This window comes from Saccopteryx bilineata, chromosome 5 (assembly GCF_036850765.1).
Source record: "Saccopteryx bilineata isolate mSacBil1 chromosome 5, mSacBil1_pri_phased_curated, whole genome shotgun sequence".
NCBI classification, from domain to species: domain Eukaryota; kingdom Metazoa; phylum Chordata; class Mammalia; order Chiroptera; family Emballonuridae; genus Saccopteryx; species Saccopteryx bilineata.
Genome location: NC_089494.1, coordinates 125,728,388 through 125,751,290, shown reverse-complemented (window position 1 = coordinate 125,751,290; position 22,903 = coordinate 125,728,388). Strand labels below are relative to the sequence as shown.

Below are 22,903 nucleotides of genomic sequence, written 5' to 3'. Positions count from 1 at the left end.
CAGGCTACAGCTTTGGGTAAAAAAGGTAATTAAAAATTTAAATTTTCAGCAAAATACTATTTACCTTGCTCATCAAGAAGTTTCTTTGTAAGATCTTCAGCTTCATCTGTACCCTCTAATTCCAAGGTGTCATCATTAATTTCTAGGTTCTCCAACTCAAGTTCCAAATCATCAGGATTTGATACCTCCTTATTATCCTTAGATTCTTTTGCCTCTGCTTAAAGACAAAGAATCAGTGTCTCTGAATTAAAAGTCATATTGAAATCCTGCTTCAAAAAATAGGTAAGAATTCTCAAAATATGCACCATTTGTCTTAGAATCTACATATATACCTGGCAACATTTAAATACAAATTATATATATTCAGATTGTATAAAATAATTATGCTGAGAAAAAGGACCATAACTTTGATTCTGTACGCCAACTGTTCACTGAAGGAATAAATGGATGGACGGATAGACGGACAGAGTTTTGAATAAATGGAGACATACATGGTATAAGGCTTTGTGGTAAATATGAGCAGGAAATAAAGTTGATTAGATGAAGTAGACTCAAACTCCTAAATAAGTTCAGACTTTCTTTTACACAGTATGACCTTTGCTGGGTCATGAAAAAACATTTAAATGTGATGTGACATGAAAATTTAACTTGCCAACAATATAAAAAATAAAACTTGAAAGACAGGATAAAATAGAATATATAGAGACCAACTAGGAAAACATCCTTATCATTTAGGTTTCAGGGGTTAGAATAAAAAAAAATGCAACAAAACAAAAAAAAAATGGCCAAGAATTGTTAAAAAAAAAAAAAAGTAAGTAAATAAGAAGGATTAAAAAAGGAAGAGGGACCTGGTGGTTGGCTCAGAGGTAAGAGCGTCAGCCCAGCATGTAGAAGTCCTCGGTTCGATTCCTGGTGAACACACACAGTAGAAGTAATCACCTGCTTCTCCCTCCCCCTCTCTCATCCTCTCTTGCAGCCATGGCTCGAATGAGCAACTTGGTCCTGGGCACTGAGGATGGCTCCATGGCCTTGCCTCAGGCACTAAGAATACCTCGGTTGCCGAGCAACAGAGCAGTGGCCCCAGATGGGCAGAGCATCAGACCAGACAGGGGTTGCCAGGTGGATCCCAGTTGGGGTGCACGCAGGAGTCTGTTTCTCTGCCTCCCTGTCTTTCACTTGATGAAAAAAGAAAAAGAATAAGAAAAAGAGAAAGAAAGAGGGAGAGAGAGAGAGAGAAAGGGAGGGAGGGAGGGAGGGAGGGAGGGAGGGAGGGAGGGAGGGAGGGAGGGAGGGAGGGAGGAAAAAGGGAACTAAACCTAATTCAAGATCAGCATAATGTTGATAATTATAGCTGGGTCATAGGTAACTGTTTACTATACTAGCCTTACTTTTATGTTTGAAAATTTTCATAAGTAAAAAACAAAAAATACTAAGTTCAAGAATTTATGCTTGGCATGGCTGAGTGGTTCACAGATATAGCACTGTCCCAGTGCACCGAGGTCACAGGTTTGATCTCCAATCAGGGCACGTATGAGAAGCAATTAATGAATACACAACTAAATGGAACTAAGAATGGTGAGTTGATGCTTTTCTTTCTCTCCCTTCCTCTATCTTTCTTTCTCTCTCCCCTCTCCTCTCTCTCTCTCTCTCAAATCATTGGCAAAAAAAGTTTTCTTTAAGAATTTGATTGAAAGAGTGAGAAAGTTACAGTATAAATGACTAAAATTGTTACATTTCTCAGCCTCATCTTCTCTTCCAGTCTTTGTCATACAAGTTCTGCTTTGAAAGCAGAAATGTTTTACTGATATCATACCATATGTGAGAAAATCAAAAGTCTAGTATGGATTGGTTTTGTTGCTTCTAAATGGAGAAAGACTAATATTTTCTCAATCATCCTTACTTTCATTCAACTAAAATTTAAATTCCTACTTACATGCTAAGTAGTGTTCTAAGCACCAAGACTACAACTTTGTCCCAGACAAAAACCCTGCCCATATGGCACATGGACTCATTCTCCAGTGTTCCCTGATGTCTGGTTATCAAAATCAACATTTACTGATTAGCTACTATGTATTCAGAACTGTGCTAAGCTGTTGTACATTCAGAAGAAACATTAAATTTTAACCCCTGTTCTCAAGAAATGTCCAATTTATCTGAGGAAATTAAATTAATATACACTTGGGAGTCAAGTGGGGTACAATAAGGAGAGGACTGCAAGCAGAAAACAGAACAATGAATGAAGGCTAACAAGCAAGAAGACTGGCTGTTGCAGAGACTGAAAGGAGGAAAAAAGTGAGGGTAATGTGGTAACAAATATATAGAAGAGGAAGACTTTAAACAAACTATGCAGTGTCCTCAAGCAAAGTTAACAAGTTTACATTATATTCCAAATAAATGCAAATCCATTAAAAGATATTAGGTAAAAAAGTAAAATTAATCTTTCAGGATGCATAAAGGGAGCAAGAGCATGCCTAACCGGTGGTGGCACAGTAGACTGAGTGTTGACCCAGGACACTGAGGGCCCCAGATTAAAACCCCAACATTGCCAGCCAGAGCACAGGCTCGCCGACCTGAGTGCAGGACAGCCAGCCTGAGCAAGGGGCTGGCTGAGCCCAAGGTCAGTGTCTTGAGTTTTCCCCCAACATCCCTCCCCTGTCAAGGCACATATGAGAAGCAATCAATTAAAAAAAAAAAACACAAAGCAAAGCAACTACAAGTTCATGCTTTTCATCTCTCTCCTTCTCCTCTCTCTCCCTACCTATCTCTTTAAAAGAAAAAAGATAAAAAGGAAGCATAGATGGAGTAAGAGCAAACAAAGAGCAGCCAGGTAGGAGATACCACAGTATAGTAGCCCAGGCTAAGAGATAATGGTAGCTTAGATCAGAAGAGTAGCGGTAAAGATAAAGCACATCTGAAATACATTTAAGAGGTTAGATTAACTAGACTTGATTACTAAACAGACTATTCCCTCCTCTACCACTGGATCCTAAGAAACACTGACATTTATTTTTTTTTTAAATAAATTTTTATTAATGGTAATGGGATGACATTAATAAATCAGGGTACATATATTCAAAGAAAACATGTCTAGGTTATTTTGTCATTAAATTATGTTGCGTACCCCTCGCCCAAAGTCAGATTGTCCTCCGCCACCCTCTATCTAGTTCTCTGTGCCCCTCCCCCTCCCCCTAACTCTCTCCCTCCCTCCCTCCCATGTCCTCCCTCCCCCCACCCCTGGTAACCACCACACTCTTGTCCATGTTGAAACACTGACATTTAAAAGAGCAGATGAGCCTGACCTGTGGTGGCGCAGTGGATAAAAGCGTCGACCTGGAATACTGAGGTCGCTGGTTCAAAACCCTGGGCTTGCCTGGTCAAGGCACATATGGGAGTTGAAGCTTCCTGCTCCTCCCCCCCTTCTCTCTCTCTCTCTCTCTCTCTCTCTCTCTCTCTCTCTCTCTCTCCTCCCCCTCTAAAAAAATGAATAAAAATAATTAAAAGAGCAGATGAAAGTGGATACCCTAGTTAAGTAGAAAGAAAAATCAAGAGGGCTTAGTTCCACAGAACTCATGAGGAGGAAATGCTCCAGAAAGAAAGCAGTCAACTGTTAAATGGCTTGAGAAAGCAAAGAAGACAGAGACTGGAAACTATCCTAGAGATACAGCAACATAAAGGTAATTGATAACTGTGACAAAGAGTTTCAGGGTAGAGGGGGTGTTAAAGCCAGTTTGGAAGGGATTGAAAGAATGAAGAAGTAAGAAAGTGAAAACACCATATACAGCCAATTCTTTCTAGATATCTCTTTCTTAAAGATAACATTAGCTAGAATGGGATGGGAGGCCTAGGGGTAAATATTCACAATTTGTTGATTCTGATCTGTTTTGTTTTTAAAAGATGAGAAAACATTTTTATACTGAGGTCAGGATCCAGAAGAGACAGAGATAGAAAGACTAACTGACTGATACTAAAGATACAGAAAAGGGATGATGAATTGCATAAAGGTTCAGAAGAGGGAGACAAGATTCAGAATAAGAAGATGGACTGGCCTTTAACAGATGTTGTAAAAGCTCACCAGTCACCCAGGGAAGAAAGATTTTATAAGTACTAAGGCAGGTAGATTTATAAGTAAGAAGGAGCATGATGTCATGGGAGATAGGTCTGATGGCTTTTATCTGCTCTATAAAGTACTCCATCAAATTTAATCATCTGCTACGGAGGGAAGCAAAATAGAAACTAGAGAAAGAATGAAACTGCTATGGACCATGAGTGAGCTGAGGACAGAAATGCTGTCCGGTGCTGGCACAGTGGATAAAGTGTTGAACAGGAACGCTGAGGCTACCAGTTTGAAACCCCAAGGTCATTGGCTCTGATCGTGAGTTTGTCAACAGAGGGTCACAGGCTTGAATGGGTGATCGTCCACACAATTCCAAAGCTCACCTGCCTGAGTCTAAAAAGTCGCTGGCCTGAGCAAGAAGACACTGGTCAGGGCACATACAATAAGTTCAATGTACAACTAAAGTGAAAGCAACTATGAACTGATGCTTCTCACCCTCTCTCTCCTTTCCTGTCTCTCTCAAAAACAAAAAAAATGCTGTCAAGTTTTCAACCCAGTGTTGACCTAGTTATGATTAGTGATCATAAATTTATGAAGTTATCAACCTATTTAACTGATCATCACTAGGAGAGCTCAACAGTTTGCATAAGAAATCAACATCGTGGGTAACTAAATTCATCCAGGATTGAACTTGACAGGCAGATAGGAATGAAGGACAGAGGGAGAAAGAATGTTTGAGAGAGACACTGATCTCTAATCTACTATAGAAAAGGAGAACCCACCCCACATCTCATCAAAATCCAAGTCAAACTTCACAGTATGTCACAAAGTTCCATCTATTTCTTCTGATATCTCCAACTATGTGAACTGTCCCCACTGTCTTAACTGTCATAGTGTTTTGTACTTTTCTTTAAAGCCCACTCCTATTTTACTCCAAATTGTAATTCTTTTGAGTCTCTGGCTGCTCCCACTAATATGATTATAAGTGCAGAGATACTAAGCTCATACTTGTCTCTCCTGTGACATTCAGTACATTGTCTCACTTCCTGAAAGGGAAATGAATATTAGAACCCTTCAAGTCAAGCTTGCATAATGATTGGGAAAAACTTAGACATGGCAGAAATCAAACAACTTTTCTGAATTCTTAAAGTTGAAAGAAATATTGGCCCTGGCCAGTTGGCTCAGTGGTAGAGCATCGGTGTGACATGTGGATATCCAGGGTTTAATTACTGGTCAGGGCACAGAGGAGAAGTGACCATCTGCTTCTCCATTCCTCCCCTTCTCTCTCTCACACCCATGGCTCAGTTTGAGCAAATTGGCCCCGGGCACTGAGGATGGCTCTGTAGAATTCCTCAGGCACTAAAATAGCTTGTTGCCAATCAATGGAGCAGTGGCCCCATATGGGCAGAGCATCAACCCCTAGTGGACTTGCCAGGTAGATCCTGATTGGGGAGCATGCAGGAGTATATCTCTGTCTCCCCACCTCTCACTTAATTAAAAATAAATAAATATATATATATATAATTGAGGTGACTAATATTATCAGAACTAGTCCTCACAGTGGGGAGAGAGGGATTCAACAGGATCTATGAGGAAATACCTTTTTAAAAACTTTAACAAGACTGGGTCGCAGGTATCTAAATTGAGTATATCTATATATTATTTCCTTTACTAACTGAAATACCTGAAATACTATTCATAAAGTACAAAGTAAAATTTACCATAAGGTAAAAATACCTTTTGATCAACCAAGAGGTTTCATATTTCAAAGTACACAAGGGCCTCTTGCAAGGTTCTCACACCATAATATGACCCCACTACCTTTCTGACAAAAACAGTTTAAAGTTCAGTATACTTTAAGATTGTGAAAAAGAATGTTATAAAAGTTAAGAAACTGTTTTAACTGTTCTTCTAATTATCAAGCCTAACAAGCACTACCCCACTCCATTTAATATATATGTATATGAAATAAAGGACAACACTAATCTTTATCCTAAAAATTTAAATTAAAATTTTAAACACCTTTGTGTTTGGGTAATAATGATATGTAACTGTAACAAATGTACCACAGTGACAGGGATGTTGTGAGTATATGGAGCAGGGGGTATATTTTTTAAATGGGTCCCCTATTTAATGTATCAGAATACAAAAGGTAGCTTTTAAAAAAAATTATCTGCTACCTCTCCAAATCCCTGTCACCATTCTCATCCTCTCTTCTCCATCTCAATGGTTTGGGAGAATTCTCTTTAGAAAATACAGTGTGACTAGCATTCAGGACCTTCTATCATATTAATTAACTCAAAGCTTCTAATTTTTCTATAGTAAGTTTCCCTCATTAAAAATTAGGGATATCAATCCTAGAAAGAATATTACAGGTAAACAGCACTAAAGAGCTAACACTGTCCCTAACAATCCAACTGGGGAAAATTTAAATCTTATCAAGAACTCACATGAATTCATTGTACTATAAATAAACATATTCAAATTATTTCACATTAACTTAAATGTTCTGACATTGTTGAAAGTATGTCAATTATCAACCTGTATGCTCCATTCTATAACATTCTGTTAATTCAATGTTCATATTATAAAACTAGTAACTAAAAAATATTTTTTTTTACATATACTATTTTGAAACTAATTTTTACAACACTTAATAAAAAACCTGTCCTCTAGAATTTACCTTTAGAATCATCTTTATTAGACTCTTTACTTTGACAACCTTTTTCATTATCTTTAAACAAGATGGCTGGAACAAAAGCTTTCAAATCAATGAGGTTCTCATAAAAATTCCGAGCATCTTCATCTTCCCATATACCACCTTCCAAGTCATATTCTCCAGGTTTGCCAGGTGTAAATATATCAATTCCAGGCCCATGCTCTACAATAAAATAAATCACAGGGAATTAAAACTATTTCAGGTTTAGCATGCTAGACATGACATTTTACATTTTCAATTTTATAAGTAATGAATCATGAGTGTTCACCTAACAGAAGCTTCTTCAATCAACAAGCATTCTGGACTGTTCACATAATCATCTTTAACATCAAATCACAAATTGTTTTAGGTAAAGCTCTAAATCAGGACAGACTAGAGGACAGCATAAGATAACGGTGTTTTCATCTTCAATGTTTTAAGCAATTAATATGAGACTAACTAGGCCCTGGTAGGCTGGCTCAGCAGTTGAGCATCAGATCAGTGTGTGGAAGTCCCAGGTTCAACTCCCAATAAGGGCACACAGGAGAAGGGACCATCTGCTTCTTTACCCCTCCCCACCTTCTCTTTCTTCCCTTCCTACAGCCATGCCTTAAATGGTTAAGCAGGTTGGCCCCAGGTGCAAGGATGGCCCCATGGCCTCACCTCAGGCGCTAAAATAGCTCAGTTGCCAAGCAATGGAGCAGCAGCCCCAGATGGGCAGAACATCACCTGGTAGGGGCTTTGTGGGGTGGATTCCAGTTGAGGTGCATGTGGGAGTCTGTCTCTCTGCTTCCCTGCCTCTCACTTAAAAAAAAAATGAGACTAAGTAGTCACTTGATATGTTAAGCCTATCTTCATGAAACTTAAAACCAAAATAAAAATATATAAGCCTGGCCATTTCTAAAATATCCAGCTTCAAGTCCCACCTCCCCAATTAAGCTTTTTTTGATGACTACCAACCCTCTTATATCACAATTATCTTCCCAAGTAGATCATAAACCCTTAATTAAAAAGTATCCCTCCACATGCATCCCTTTGTTCACTGTAGAATTATTTACAATAGCCAAAATATGGAAGCAACCCAGTGCCCATTAATAGATAAGTGGATAAAAAAGTTGTTTATACACACACACTCACACACACACACTAGACTAGAACATTACTTGGCCATAAAAAATAATGAAATCTTACCATTTCTGACAGCATCAGTGAACCTAGAGGGTATTATGCTAAGTCAGTCAGAGAAAGACAAATATCATGTGATTGCACTTATCCATAGAAAACAAAATTGAAATAGACTCATACATTGAGAATGAACTGATGGTTGCCAAGAGGGGAGGGAGTCTGGGGACTGAGTGAAAAAGGCAAAAAGATTAAGAAGTACAAATTCGTAGTTACAAAATAGTTACAATATGTAAAGTACAGCATAGGGAATGTAGTCAATAATATTGTAATAACTATGTATAATGCCAGGTAGGTACTAAAAATATCCAGGGAAATACTGTGTAAAGTATATATATGATTATCTAACCACTATTCTGTACTCTGAAAACTAATACAAAATAATACTGAATGTATATTATAACTGAAAAGTAAAAATTTTTAAAAACAGGAAGCATCATTCCTTTTGGCATAATCCTTGGTATAAGGTAGAGTGCCATAATTGGTCAATTGATAAATAACTAGAAAAGGAAAGAAAAAATATATAGAGATACTTCAGTAGAGGGTGGAAAACCATATATAAATTCACACACACAGCCTGACCAGGCGGTGGCGCAGTGAATAGAGTGTCGAACTGGGATGCGGAGGACCCAGGTTTGAGACCCCGAGGTCACCAGCTTGAGCATAGGCTCATTTGGTTTGAATAAGGCTCACAAGCTTGAGCCCAAGGTCGCTGGCTTGAGCAAGGGGTCACTCAGTCTGCTGTAGCCCCCCCCCCCCATCAAGGAACATATGAGAAATCAATCAATGAACAACTAAGGAGCCGCAACGAAGAATTGATGTTTCTCATCTCTTTCCCTTCCTGTCTGTCTGTCCCTATCTGTCCCTCTCTCTGACTCTCTGTCTCTGCCATACACAAAAAAATCACACACCCACACATGTCTATCTCCATATACAATTGTATATTCTTAAACTCAGAACATTAAAAGTAATTCATTTCCTACTTCATGATTGTTAGACAATTCAGGAATTTATCTGTTCTCACTGTGCTTCTCACCAAACAGGAATCATGAATAGGAAAATGATCATGCAGATTAAAAGTAACCCTAAGAAATATTAGATTATTCATTAAAAGTTACCAATGATAAACAAGAATAACAGCAAAAACAAAAAAACACTGGTTTCCTAACTCATTAATTATACACCTTAGAATATATATATATATATATATATATATATATATATATATATTTAAAGGTAAGATACTAAACCTTTACACTATATTAAAGGAAAAGATTGATAAATCTGTAATTTCTATTTAAGGAAAAAATAAAAGCAAAGGACAAACTAGAAGACAATACTGGCACTATTTATACAGAAGAACTGATATCCATAATATATAAAGCTCCTACAAAAAAGACCAAAATGCCAACAGAAAAGTGAATAAAGGCTCTAAACAGATTAGTAAGAAAGCATATGAAAAAATCCTTAACCTCAGTATTAATCAGGATAAACTTTTATAGCTTTGACCCATAAAATTATGTTTAAAACACTGATATCAACAGATGTTGTCAAAACAGTAGGGAAGTAAGCATTCATATCTTAACTAAAGTACAAACTGATATAGCTTTGAGGGAGAGTAATTGGTCTCCACTTATCAATATTTAAAATAAGAATGTTTGTGCAAGATTCCATCTAGGAATCTGTACCTCAGAAATAACAGGAAATACAAACTAAGATTTACAAGAATGTTCATTTAACACTGTAATGGAGCAAAACTGGAAAGAATCAAAATATCTATTGATATAAGGGTTAACAAATTCCATATATACATTATGCACTATTAATCAGATATTAAGAAAAATGAGGTATAGCTATCTACCTGAACTGATTCAGAAGTCTCCCCAAAACATTGTTGAAAAAAAAAAGAAAGTCATACAAAATAATATCCTACATAAATTAACAATAAAGCTACCTAGATACCTGGTTATATATTTTGCATATAACTTTTGTATATAAATAAAGTCTGGACAGATTCATATCAAACTGTTAACCAAAATAATCTTGGAGAACAGAATGGATATGACAGGAAACTTTCACTTTCTACTCTATAATATGCATAATATTTTGCAAATCTGAAAAATAAAGTATTTGCACAGTACTTTAAACTGTAACAAAATTCAACTTTTTTATTATTTTTTTTATAAATTTTTATTAATCTTAATGGGATGACATCAATAAATCAGGGTACATATGTTCAAAGAAAACATCTCCAGGTTATCTTGGCATTCAATTATGTTGCATACCCATCACCAAGTCAAATTGTCCTCTAGGTTTTCCTTGTGCCCCTCCCCTCCCTCCTCTCCCTCTCTCTCCTCCCCCCCCCACCCCATAACCACCACACTCTTGTCCATGTCTCTTAGTCTCGTTTTTATATCAAAATTCAACTTCTGATAAGCAAAAAAATGCTACAAAGTCAAAATGCAACAGAAAATTAAAAATACTGCAATGTATATGAAAGAGTAATATCCTTAATATGCAAAGTACTTTTACAATTAATTTTTTAAAAATAGATTAAAGATTTGATTTTTTAATAAAGTGATAAAGAATTCAAGTCAGTATGTCACAAGGCAAACAATACATAAAATAGCCCATAAACTTAAAGATGCTTAACAGAACTCAAAATGTAAAAATCAAGAAATATAATACAGTATGGGTGTAAGGAAACTTTCATTCTCATATACTTAGTGGCATATAAATTTCTTTGGAAGAAAATCTGGCACTATATATTGAACCTTAAAATGCATATAATCTTTTAGCTCAGGAACTCTACTTCTAGAAATTTATCCCTGAAATAAGAGTACGCATATAAAGACACAGGTACAGAAATTTTATTATAGCATTGACTCTAACAGGTAAAAACCAGATATGTTATATGTCCATCAAGAGAACAAGGGAAATATAGTACAATTATACAATATAGTGTATGCAATTTAAAACATTTAAATGACCTGATATGAATATAAAAAGAGTACTAAGATATATAGTTATTTCAAAAGAGTAGTTGCAAAATATTATATTCTCATTTCTATGAGGTAAAGGATATTCTGATTACTGAAAAATTTAGGTCTCTTCAGGCCAAGATGAAATACTAAAATTCCAGGCAAACAATATAATACAACAGTTTTCATATACCAGACATCAGACAGCAAAGGAAAGTGATTACTGAGAGAGAAGAAACTGAACCCTATAATTAACTACCCTAGCTTAATGCCTGATAAGATTTTCTAGCCATGGCCAAGAAAGAGAGAAGCCAGGCAGACCCAAGTTGGCTCCATGAGTTGAGGACAACAGAGCTGAAGAGTCTGGCAAGACTGTAGCTGAGGTGGCTAAATTTTGCAAGACGGTATCGCAGAGCAAGGAGCACAAAGATCTGCAGAAGGTCCCCCTTGAAAGTTCAACTGAATACTGATCAGCCCCAATGTGTGAGAGAACTAGGTGAAGGTGGGAAGATAATAACTCATGAACCTTCTAATTCAGGGAAATCAGTACAAAAGGATACTAAGTAATATAGAAAATGAGCCCTAAGTAAAGGTTGCTCTGATCCCACCTAACAAAGCAAGCCTGGAAAGAATGAAATTGTTTCTAAGTAACTATGCCCAGAACAAAGCTCAATGATATTTCTAAAAATAAAAAAAATATCCAGCACACATGCAATAAAACATCAGGAATGCAAAGAAGTAGAAAAGTCACCAGAGATATATAGGAGATCAATCTATCAATCATTTAAAAGCAATGTAGAAAAGATATAAATTATAAAATTAGTGCAAAAGGACATCAAACAGTTATTCTAACTATATTTCATATTCTTAACAAACTAGAAGACAGATGGTTTAAAAGCATGAAAAATATAACCAGCTTCTAGAGATGAAAGCTACATCTCTACATGAAATTAACAGTGTATCAGACAATGTAAAAAGAAAAATTAGTGACTTTGAAGACAGCAATACAAACTATCCAGTACAAAAAAAAACAAAACAGAGAAATAAAAAGAACAACTTCAGCCCTGGCTGGTTGGCTCAGCCATAGAGTATCGGCCCGGCATTCAATTCCCAGGATCGATTCCTGGCCAGGGCACATAGGAGAAGCACCCATCTGCTTCTCCACCCTTCCCCTCTCCTTTCTCTCTGTCTCCCCCCCCCCCCCCCCACAGCCAAGGCTCCATTGGAGCAAAGTTGGCCTGGGCGCTGAGGATGGTTCCATGGCCTCCACCTCAGGAGCTAGAATGGCTCCGGTTGCAACAGAGCAATGGCACAGATGGGCAGAGCATCGCCCCCTGGTGGGCATGTCAGGTGGATCCTGGTCAGGCACATGCTGGAGTCTGTCTGTATGCCTCTCCACTTCTCACTTCATAAAAATACAGAAAAAAAGTCAACTTCACACCATCTAACATAATTGTAATTAAATCTCCACAGGAGAGGGGAGAGGAACAGAAAACATGTTTAAAGAAATGAGTCTAATTTTCTAAAGTTGATAAAAATTATAAGCCCACAGATTCAAAAAATCCAATTAACCCCAAACACAAAAAACATAGTCAACTATACCAAGCTACATATATAATTAAGTCGCTTAAAAATCAGTGATAACAAAGAAAATTTAAAGCAACCAGAGAAAAAATACACATTATGTAAAGAACAAAGAACGAAAGCAGCTTCATTTAAGCATGCAAGCCAGAAGACAACAGAGCAACATCTTTAAAGTACTGAAAAAGAAAAAAAACCTAATTCTAAAATTCTATACCTGGTGAAAGTATCTTTTAAAAATGTTGACAGAATTTTGTCAAAATTTATTATCTGGGGAAAATGCCTAAAATACTTGTGAAGTCATTTAGCTTAAAAAAAAAAAAAAAAGAAAGAAACAAAAAACTAGAGGCCTTGGGTTGGTAGCTTTACTTGGTTAGTGTCATCCCGATACACCAAGATTGCAGTTTTTATCTTTGGTCAGGGCACATACAAGAAGCAACCAAGGGATGCATAACTAAATGGAACAACAAATCTCTCTCTCTCTCAAATCAATCAAGCAATCAATAAAAAACTAACTAATATTTCAGTTGAAATAAGCCAAGTAAATACCAAAGGACGCTAGACACCATGAAAAGATTTGAGTTCAAAAACATACTGAGAAAATTCTGAGAAACCAAACAGATTCAACCAAAGCATAAATTCTATGTGGAAATTTCTAAAAAATTAAGAAGCTGGCCCTGTCCAAGTGGTTGGCTCAGTGATAGAGCGTTGCCCCATTGTGCAGAGGTCACATGTTCAATCCCCTAGGGCACCTATGAGAAGCAACCAACGAGTGCACAACTAAATGATATAACTAAGTGGAACAACGAGCTGATGATTCTGTCTCCCTAGCCTCTTCTCTCTTTCTCTCTTCCTCTCTCTCTCTCAAATCAATGGACATTTTTTAAAAAAATTAAAAAGTTCAATGTTCACTGATCAAGAGATAAAAAATTAGAAATTATGTAATAATTACATATAAATACAAGAAAATAAATATATTTAATGTGTACGATAGGTAGTTCTTACTAAGGATGTAAAAACACCTGCTTATATTATAAAAGGATACTTTACAAATACCCTCAGGGGCCCTTACATATCATCTGTGTTTGGTAAGCATGATACCACAGATCCAAGCACTTGTGGTTTAGACTCACACAATATGCAGCAGAAGGCAGTGGTAAACCACTACTGCATTTTCTTCTTTTCTTTTTTTTGATCTTTAGTATTACCTTGAAAATACTATGAGACAGTCCAAAATGAAATATAAAACAGTGCTGAAAATGAGACTCCCAAGTCAGAAACCAATCAAACAGTTACTAGGGAAGGGCATTGTTGCTAATGATACAACTACATCAAAGTTAAAATGACATCTACCAGCAGATGTGCACAAAGGCAAAAGGAAAGTACCATGTTGCACAACATATACAATCAGCACAAGGAACATGGGAAGCATGAACCAAGGTATACTGGAAAAAGCAAAGCAAGAAATAAAACCTCTAAACACCGCAGTACCTGTGGTTAGTGAACTAAAATGGACTGTAATGCAACACTACCAGCAGGGTAACTACAAAGTGTTCTACTCTGGAAATGATAAACTCAGAAGAAATGCAGGGGCCTCAATACTGTGGGAAGATGTAGCATAGCAAGTTAGGGCCTATAATGCAAGGTCTCACCAAATACAGTAGTATCAATCAGACTCCAGAAAACCTGATTAACATCACCATCACTCAAGTCTACACTCCAACTACAAAGACCGAAGGTGAAATGGAAACCTTGTACGCAAGTATCCATTACTAATTTGATCACATGCCAAAATAAGACATGCTGACAATAGGTGATTGGAACACAAAAGTAGGAAATAAAGTGGAACCAAATGTCATCAGAAAATGTGGACTAGAGGTAAGAAATGAAGCAGATTGGCTTGTATATTTCTGTGAAACCTACAACTTGTCCACTGCAAACACATTTCTAATAACCAAAATGATGACTGCATACATGAACATTATGGGATGGTTAATAGAGAAATTAAATGGATTATGTACTTGAAAACAGGAGGAGAAGCTGCATTCTCTGCCAAAGCAAGATCATGAGCAGATTATGGTACTGACCACCAACTGTTAATATCAAACAGAATAAGGCTGAAGAAGAGGAACAAAAAATATAATGTAAATAACATGTCTAATGGATTTAAGTTCACATAAAAAAACAAATTTGCACTGTTAAACTTTACTAAGAATCAGAAGAACTGTGGACTGAAACTGGAAATACTATCAGGGAAGAATGTGAAGACAATGAAGTTTTAGGAGGAAAAATCGAGATGGATGATGAAAAAAAACCCTAAAAATTGTTAAGAGACAGATGGGAGACAAAAGTGAAAGGTGACAAAAAGCAAGCTTAGGATCCTGAATTCAGCTTTTCAACAATTCTCACATAAAGAAGAGAAAGAAGAGTACAACAATAAAGGAAAAACAGGAGATCTCTACCAGAAGATTATAAAAATGAAAGGTAAATTCAAACCTAGATTAGGAATGCTGAACAACCAACAAGGAAGCACATTATCTGACCAGAAGAAAATAAATTAAGGGTAGAAATAGTATACTGAAAAATCTATACAGAAGAGACAAAAGGACAGATACCTTTGAGAAGATTACTATGAGGAAGAACCTGTAATTCTAGAAAGTGAAGTGAAAGCTGCCCTCACAGTACTGAGAAAAAAAACCCATCACCAGCAGTAGATGAGATACCAGTAGAATTATTACAAGCCACAGAAACTGAATCTGCTAAAATCCTCAAAGAACATATCAACAAATATGGAAAATAACAGCCTACATACTGGGAACATTTACTATATAGTCCACTCATCAAGAAAGGAGATGCAAAAAAAAAAAAAAGAAAGGAGATGCCAAGGAGTACAGTAACAATAGAACAATTGCTCTAATTTCCCACACAAGTAATGTGACACGCAAGGTAATACAATCAAGGGTTCTACCTTCCATGCAGCAAGAATTTCCAGATGTTCAAGCTGGATTCAGAAAAGAAAGAGGCACTGAGGTCTAACTGTGAGCATTCACTGGACACTAGAATGCTCCAAAGAATTTCAGGTTAGTCTGAATTAAACTACAATTAAGCCTTTGATTGTGTTGATCATGAGAAGCTATAGGTTGCTCTGAAAGAAATGGGTGTGCCTCAGTATTAAGATTGTCCTGATGTGTATAACCTGTATATTGAACAGGAAGCCACTGTCATGACAGAATATGGAGACAGAATGATTTCCTATAGGCAAATATGTCAGACAAGGGAGCATTTTACCTCCCTATCTGTTTAGTCTGTACAGAGACATACATATGAAAACCTGGGTTAGACACAGAGGAAGGAGTGAAAACTGGTAAAATAAATAGCACTAAAAGATATGCAAATAACACCATCTTATTGGAAGAAAGTAGCAATGATTCGAAAGGATTGTTTTTTTCTTTTTAAGTGAGAGGAGGGGAGAGACAGACTTCCTCATGCTCCTCAAAAGGGATCCACCCACAACCCTTTCTGAGGCCGATGCTCGAATCAACCAGAGCTATCCTCAGCAACGGAGGCCAACATTGCTCAAACCAACCAAGCTATCCTCAGCGCCTGGGGCCAATGCTCAAACCAATAGTCACTGGCTGCCAGAGGGAAAGAGAGAGACAGAAGGGGGAAAGGGAGGAGAAGAGAAGCAGACGGTACCTTCTCATGTGTGCCCTGACCAGCGATAGAATCCAGGATGTCCAAACACTGGGCCAATGATCTATCCACTGAGTGCCAACCGGCGAGGGTCTGAAACAACTTCCGATAAATGTAAAAGTGCCAAAGCAGGACTGGATTTGAACATTCAAGACAAAAATCATGACTACACTTTAACACAGAAATGAAGACACAGAAATGTAAAAGATTTTGCTTACCTTGGTTCACTTATCAATTCAAATGGAGACTGAAGCCAAGAAATCAAGAGAAGGCTAAGACTTAGAAGGTCAGCGATGAAACAATTAGAAATATCCCAAAGAGCAAAGATGTGTCATTAGAACCAAGACTAAGCTTAGGTCATCCACACCCTGTCTTCCCAATTACTATGGACAGATGAGAAAGCTGGACAGTGAAGAAGGCTGATAGGAAAAAAACAATTCATTTGAAATACAGTGTTGAAGGAGAGCTCTACCAATATCCTGGATTACCAGAAAGATGAACAAGTGGTTCCTAGAGAAAATTATGCTGGAAACATTACTGGAAGCAAAAATGATGAAACTGAAGCTGTCCTACTTTGGGCACATCATGAGAAGGCAGGGTGCTTTGGAAAAGATAAGTGTGCTGGGAAAAAACAGAAGGCAGCGAAGAAAGAGGAAGGCCAAATATGAGAGGGACTGACTTCATAAAAGCAGCTGTAGGTGTGAGTCTACAGGAGATGAACAGGGTGGCTGAGAACAGGACTCTGCACATCACTCCTTCAGAGTCTCCAGGGGCTGGAGCCAGCTCAACAGCATAACATACATACTAAAAATGTTTCACTGTTAAGATTTTTAAGTAAACAGGATTACCAGATACTTTTAAAATTAATACTTTATTTCAAAAATAAAGATAAAAAAGATTAATTTATTAACACTTATCTACCTAATTATTTTATCAAGTAGTTTGTGTGATAGGTTGAACAGTGGTCGGCAAACTCATTAGTCAACAGAGCCAAACATCAACAGTACAACGATTGAAATTTCTTTTGAGAGCCAAATTTTTTAAACTTAAACTATATAGGTAGGTACATTCCTTATCGAGGTAGCGCCCGCATGTGCTATTTTGTGGTAGAGCCACACTCAAGGGGCCAAAGAGCAGCATGTGGCTCGTGAGCCACAGTTTGCCGACCAGGGGGTTAGAGTAACATATTAGGAGCCCTAGGACAATCAAAAAGGAAGTTTAAAATTCCTTTGAAATAATATGAGAAACAACTCAGCTCACAAAATATTAAATTTATATTACAAACTGCAAGGTAAGTATTACTTCTAAATAACAATTTAAATAATATTTAATCATTCAAAAGAAACATTTAAAATAAAGGGGGTACTCAAATTACGACACAGTTCTGTTCCTACAACAGTGACATAACCCAAATCCTGGTATAAGTCAAAACACACCCTAGCCTAAGTCACTTACCTATCCTAACACAGTTGTAAAATCATAATCTAGAACATAAAAATACAAGTAAGGCACAGAAAAAGGAAAAGGACATAAATATACAGTACTGTACACTGTACTGTACTAACAGGAAAAAAAAATGACAAAAAACGAGTGTAAAAAAAAATACAATGCTAACTGCGTAAGCCAAAACACTCACATCTCAATTTTTAAAAATTTTTATGGGAGTGAGGGTCGTAAACTCAAAATGTCTTATGCCGAGACTGTTGTAATCTAAGTACCCCCTGTAAGCACAAATACAGCCTGACCGGTGGGGGGCGCAGTGGATAGTGCCTTGACCTGGGATGCTAAGGACCCAGATTTGAAACCCTGAGGTCATTAGCTTTAGTGCAGAGTTGCCCATTGGGGCATGGGATCTTTTAACACAGCGGTTCTCAACCTCTGGGTTGCGACCCCGGCGGGGGTCGAACGACCAAAACATAGGGGTCACCTAAAGCCATCGGAAAATACATAATGCATATATTACAGTTATGAAGTAGTCAAAAAAATTATTTTTTGGTTTGGGGTCACCGCAACATGAGGAACTGTATTGTGGGGTCACAGCATTAGAAAGGTTGAGAACCACTGTTTTAACATAATCCCATGCTCTCTGGCTTGAGCAACGGGGTCATTGGCTCAATTTGAGCCCTGGGTCAGGGAACATATGAGAAAGTAATCAAGGCCCTGGCCAGTTGGCTCAGTGGTAGAGTGTTGGCCTGGCTTGTGGAAGTCCTAGGTTCGATTCTCGGCCAGGGCACATAGGAAAGGCACCCATCTGTTTCTCCACCCTTTCCTCTCTCCTTTCTCTCCATCTCTCTCTTCCCTTCCCACAGCCAAGGCTCCACTGGAGCAAGGCTGGCCCAGGCACTGATGATGGCCCCATTGTCTCTGCCTCAGGCTCTGGAATAGCTCCGGTTGCAATGGAGCAACACCCTAGATTGGCAGAGCATTGCCCCCTACTGGGCTTGCCAGGTGGATCCCAGTCGGGTGCATGCTGAAGTCTGTCTTGTCTGCCTCCCCACTTCTCACTTCAGAAAAACAAAAAGAAAAAGGCAATCTATAAACAACTAAAGTGAATTGATGCTTTCATCTCTCTCCCTTCCTTCCTCTCTAGAAAAAAAAAAGAAAAAAAAAAAAAGGACAAATACAGAGATATTAGAATCCCACAGGTCCAATCCACTTTATCACCTATTTAACAAAGTAAATCTCTCTACAACTCCACGTATGTAGACAGGCCCCTGTTGGATATAACAGAATGATATCTGCTACAAAAGAACCCAAAAGAATATATCGTAATATCATAATTATTATTCTTTAAGTTTAAAGCCTTTTCCATTCAGAGTAGCATTTCAAGTAGTTTTTCAAGGTTCTTATTAGGTCTTACTGCTAGTTCATTTAAAAAATTTTAAAGGTATCCTGACCAGCTGTTTCAGTGGATAGTGTCGGCCCGGCGTGCAGACGTCCTGGGTTCAATTCCTCGTCAGGGAACATGTGAAAAGCAACCATCTGCTTCTCTTCCCCTCCCTCTCCACCTTCTCTCTCTCTTCCCCTTTTGCAGTTAGTGGCTCAAATGGTTCGAGCGTCACCCTCAAGTGCTCAGTTGGTCTGAGCGTTGGCCTCAGGCACTGAGGCTAGCTCAGTTGATTCGAGCATCAGTCCCAGATGAAGGTTGCTGGATGGATCCCGGTCAAGGTATATGTGGGAGTCTGTCTCACTATCTCCCCTCCTCTCACTCACGACTCACGAATAAAAAATTTAAAGGCATTTAAAAAGGCCTTACATGTTCAATAATACATACCTAACAATAATACACTTTAGTAAGTGATAGTACTTACTAAAGAAAAATTACAGCCTGATCTGTGATGGTGCTGTGGTTAAAACGTCAACCTGGAACACTGAGGTTGCTGGTTCAAAATCCCGGGCCTGCCCAGTCAAGGCACATATGAGAAGCATCTATGAGTTGATGCATCCTGCTCCTCCAACACCCCTGCCTTTCTTTATCTCTCTGCCCTCTCTCTAAAATCAATGAATAAAATATTTTTTAAAAATCACAGTTATTTGTTTTTGATGATATCTTACCTTCTGGTGTTGGTTTGTCTTGAGGAAGGTCTGGCATATTTTCATCCAGAAGGTCTGCTAAGGATTGAGAATTTGCCAGCAGCTTCTGATAAGACATAGCAAATTCTTCATACTGTTTATGTCTATCTTCACTTAGCTCCCCTTTAGAATGTAGAATACGCCTATAAACAAATGAAATAAACTGAAAATCTTATCAAAATAGATGTGATCATGTATTACCACACTGATAATATTCCATATGTCACACAAACTTCTTACCACAATATTCTTTGACAACTTATTTTTATTATTTAATCTTTCCAAAACATATCTAAAACCTAAAATTTGTCTAATCAAATTCAACCAAGCAGTTACATTTTAACATTGGTTCTTCAAAGAATGAGTCTAATTAATAATTATTCCTGCAAACATAATATTTAACGATGTTCCACTAAATAAAAATTTAGTCTTTTTACGGCCATACTCCCCTCAGGCATACAGTTAACCAAAAATACTTGACCTAAACCAATTAGTTTTCAAAAACAGATTAAGGAAAGAACCAATATCTTTAAGCTTTCAATGATTTGAATCAAGATTATCTTTTAAAAAAGCTCTTATCTTCCACCTAGCCAGTTCTCAATTTACTGTCAACTATTGGTTATTTATCCATGTAACAAATATTAACTGAACAACCCACTTAACCAAAGCCAGGCCACCTCTAGGACAGACAACACAACTTCTCTTCCACTCTGCAAATAGCTTACCAACAAACCACTAATAATTAGAAATGTAAAACTACTGAAAATTTTCAAAATGTATAAAGTGAAGAAAAATCTTACTATATTAATATAGTTAAGATGTCTATTGCTGAATCCAATTTTTATATAATATTTATATAGTTTAACATTTGAAATTTATAAATTTAATGTAAATACAATATAGGTTTCAAAAGTCAATTATAAATTGTAAATTAAAAGTAATTTTCATTGTCTTTTTAAATTTCTTGTCATTTGAGTTTTCTTATGAACAGGGAAGACAATTACTTAAAAGATTTTTTGTGATGTGATCTTCTTAAAAGTTACAGAAAATAAGTAGAAAAACCATGCCTACACTTATTTGTTCCTGCTTATTTGAAACAATTGGCAGACTTTCCCATCTTACTCCATTCCTACACACATTAACTTTTGTTTAAATGTTTTAACATTCCAAATAACATTTTCTATTTTAGGAATATTGATTCCCATTACAAGCACAAGACAGATCAATGTATAGTTTGGTTACTTTTCATTAACTCCAATCTTTTTTTTCCAAATCTGGCCTATTAGAATCTAAAATGAAAAATTGTCACTCATTTTCTTATGACTTAAATATATGTTAGGCCAGGGGCCCCCAAACATTTTACACAGGGGGCCAGTTCACTGTCCCTCAAACCACTGGAGGGCCGGACTATAAAAAAAACACTATGAACAAATCCCTATGCACACTGCACATATCTTATTTTAAAGTAAAAAAAACAAAACGGGAACAAATACAGTATTTAAAATAAAGAACAAGTAAATTTAAATCAACAAACTGACCAGTATTTCAATGGGAACTATGCTTCTCTCATTGACCACCAATGAAAGAGGTGCCCCTTCTGGAAGTGCAGCGGGGGCCGGATAAATGGCCTCAGGGGGCCGCAGTTTGGGGACCCCTGTGTTAGGCCATATACAGTGGTCCCTCGTCTATCATGGGGGTCAGGTTCCAGAACCCCACATGATAGGTGAAAATTTACAAAGTAGTAACCTTATATTTATTTTATTATTTATATATATCTAAGGCTTTATAAACCCTCCACACACTCTTATAAACCTTTCCTACACTGTTATTAACCTTTCCCACACTCTCATAAACATTTCCTATGCTTATTTTACCACAAAAATTAAAATATATAAAATTACATCCATACCACAAAATCCAACGATACAGCAAAAAATCCGCAATACAAAATTAGATATATACAATTTAAAAATCTGCGATACAGTGTGACCGTGAAAAGTGAACCACGACATGGCGAGGAACAACTGTAATTAATTCTATTAATTTATCCAAGTAATAATCAGGGCTAAAAATCATTTCTCTAAAAATTGAAAACACTGTCATAAAGAAGTTTCTCCAAACATTTATTTCAGACTAATTTTACAGGCAAAAAAAGGTTCTTTTGGTTTTATGAATTTAAAAAATTGAACAAAATCCCAAAGCATTTAAAAATATTCAACCCACAAAAGAAATGACTAACATTACTTTGAATGAACATGTTAGAAGTTTCTATTAAAATATCATTTTGGAAGTTTAAAATTATTTGAGCCCAACCTGTGGTGGCACAGTGGATAAGGGGTCGACCTAGAATGCTGAGCGTGCTGGTTCATGACCCCAAGCTTGCCTGCTCAAGGCACATGAGAAGCAACTGCAAGTTGATGCTTCCCCATTCCTCCTGCTCCTCCCTCCCCCTTTCCTTTCTCTCCTCTCTCTAAAAATCAATAAATCTTTAAAATGATTTGAATATACTACTCAAAAGCAGGCTACTAAAAATGTTCTGCAATGTATTATTAGAAAAAATGTTAATAAAAACTTAAGCATTTATTCTGAAGCAAATTATGTTAAAAGGATAATAATTCTAAATTTTAAAACTTCTGACAATTAAGATACAAAATTTTCAGTACTTGAAAAGAAACTGGAAAATCTCTCAAAATAATGTAACCTACAACTTTACTACCTCTAACAAATTCTGACATCCTGGTGACCTGAAGAATATACACCAGTTGTAGGTTATACAATCATTAAGGGTTTATAGTAGTTAAGCAGTAGCAAGGTGATGACTATTTTATTAGAAAAGAAAATGAACACTTCTCTTCTAGTATCAACCTCACTTTCAAACATTTGCCTTAAGACTTTGCACTGGGTCAATTAAGTGATTTAATTTCATGATAGTTTCCTTTATATGCATTACAGTTCCTTTCCAGTCCTCCTGGAACAAATTTAAAACTTTGAAGCTTCAGAGATACTCATTGCCCAAGCCCAATTCTCAATTCCTTGATCAAAATTTTTTTAGCCTGACCATGTGGTGGCGCAGCGGATAGAGAGCATCCACGTGGGACTCTGAGCAAGCGTGTCTGGAACTCTGAGGATGACGGCTTGAGC

The 22,903-nt window shown here is 37.1% G+C and overlaps 1 protein-coding gene across 4 annotated transcripts in view; it reads right to left on the bottom strand.

Annotated features, from left to right (window-relative positions):
* Window positions 1-22,903, bottom strand: part of UPF2 (UPF2 regulator of nonsense mediated mRNA decay) — a 141,311-nt gene that overhangs the window by 94,423 nt on the left and 23,985 nt on the right. For 2 of the 4 annotated variants that reach the window (XM_066279355.1, XM_066279351.1), the window contains exons 4-6: window positions 19,745-19,905; window positions 6,738-6,935; window positions 65-217 (exon numbers count right to left, since the gene is read on the bottom strand). In XM_066279355.1, coding sequence (XP_066135452.1) covers window positions 65-217; window positions 6,738-6,935; window positions 19,745-19,905 — 512 coding nt within the window. The remainder of the gene's footprint in view (window positions 1-64; window positions 218-6,737; window positions 6,936-19,744; window positions 19,906-22,903) is intronic. The other 2 variants (XM_066279354.1, XM_066279352.1) reach the window with 1 other exon arrangement.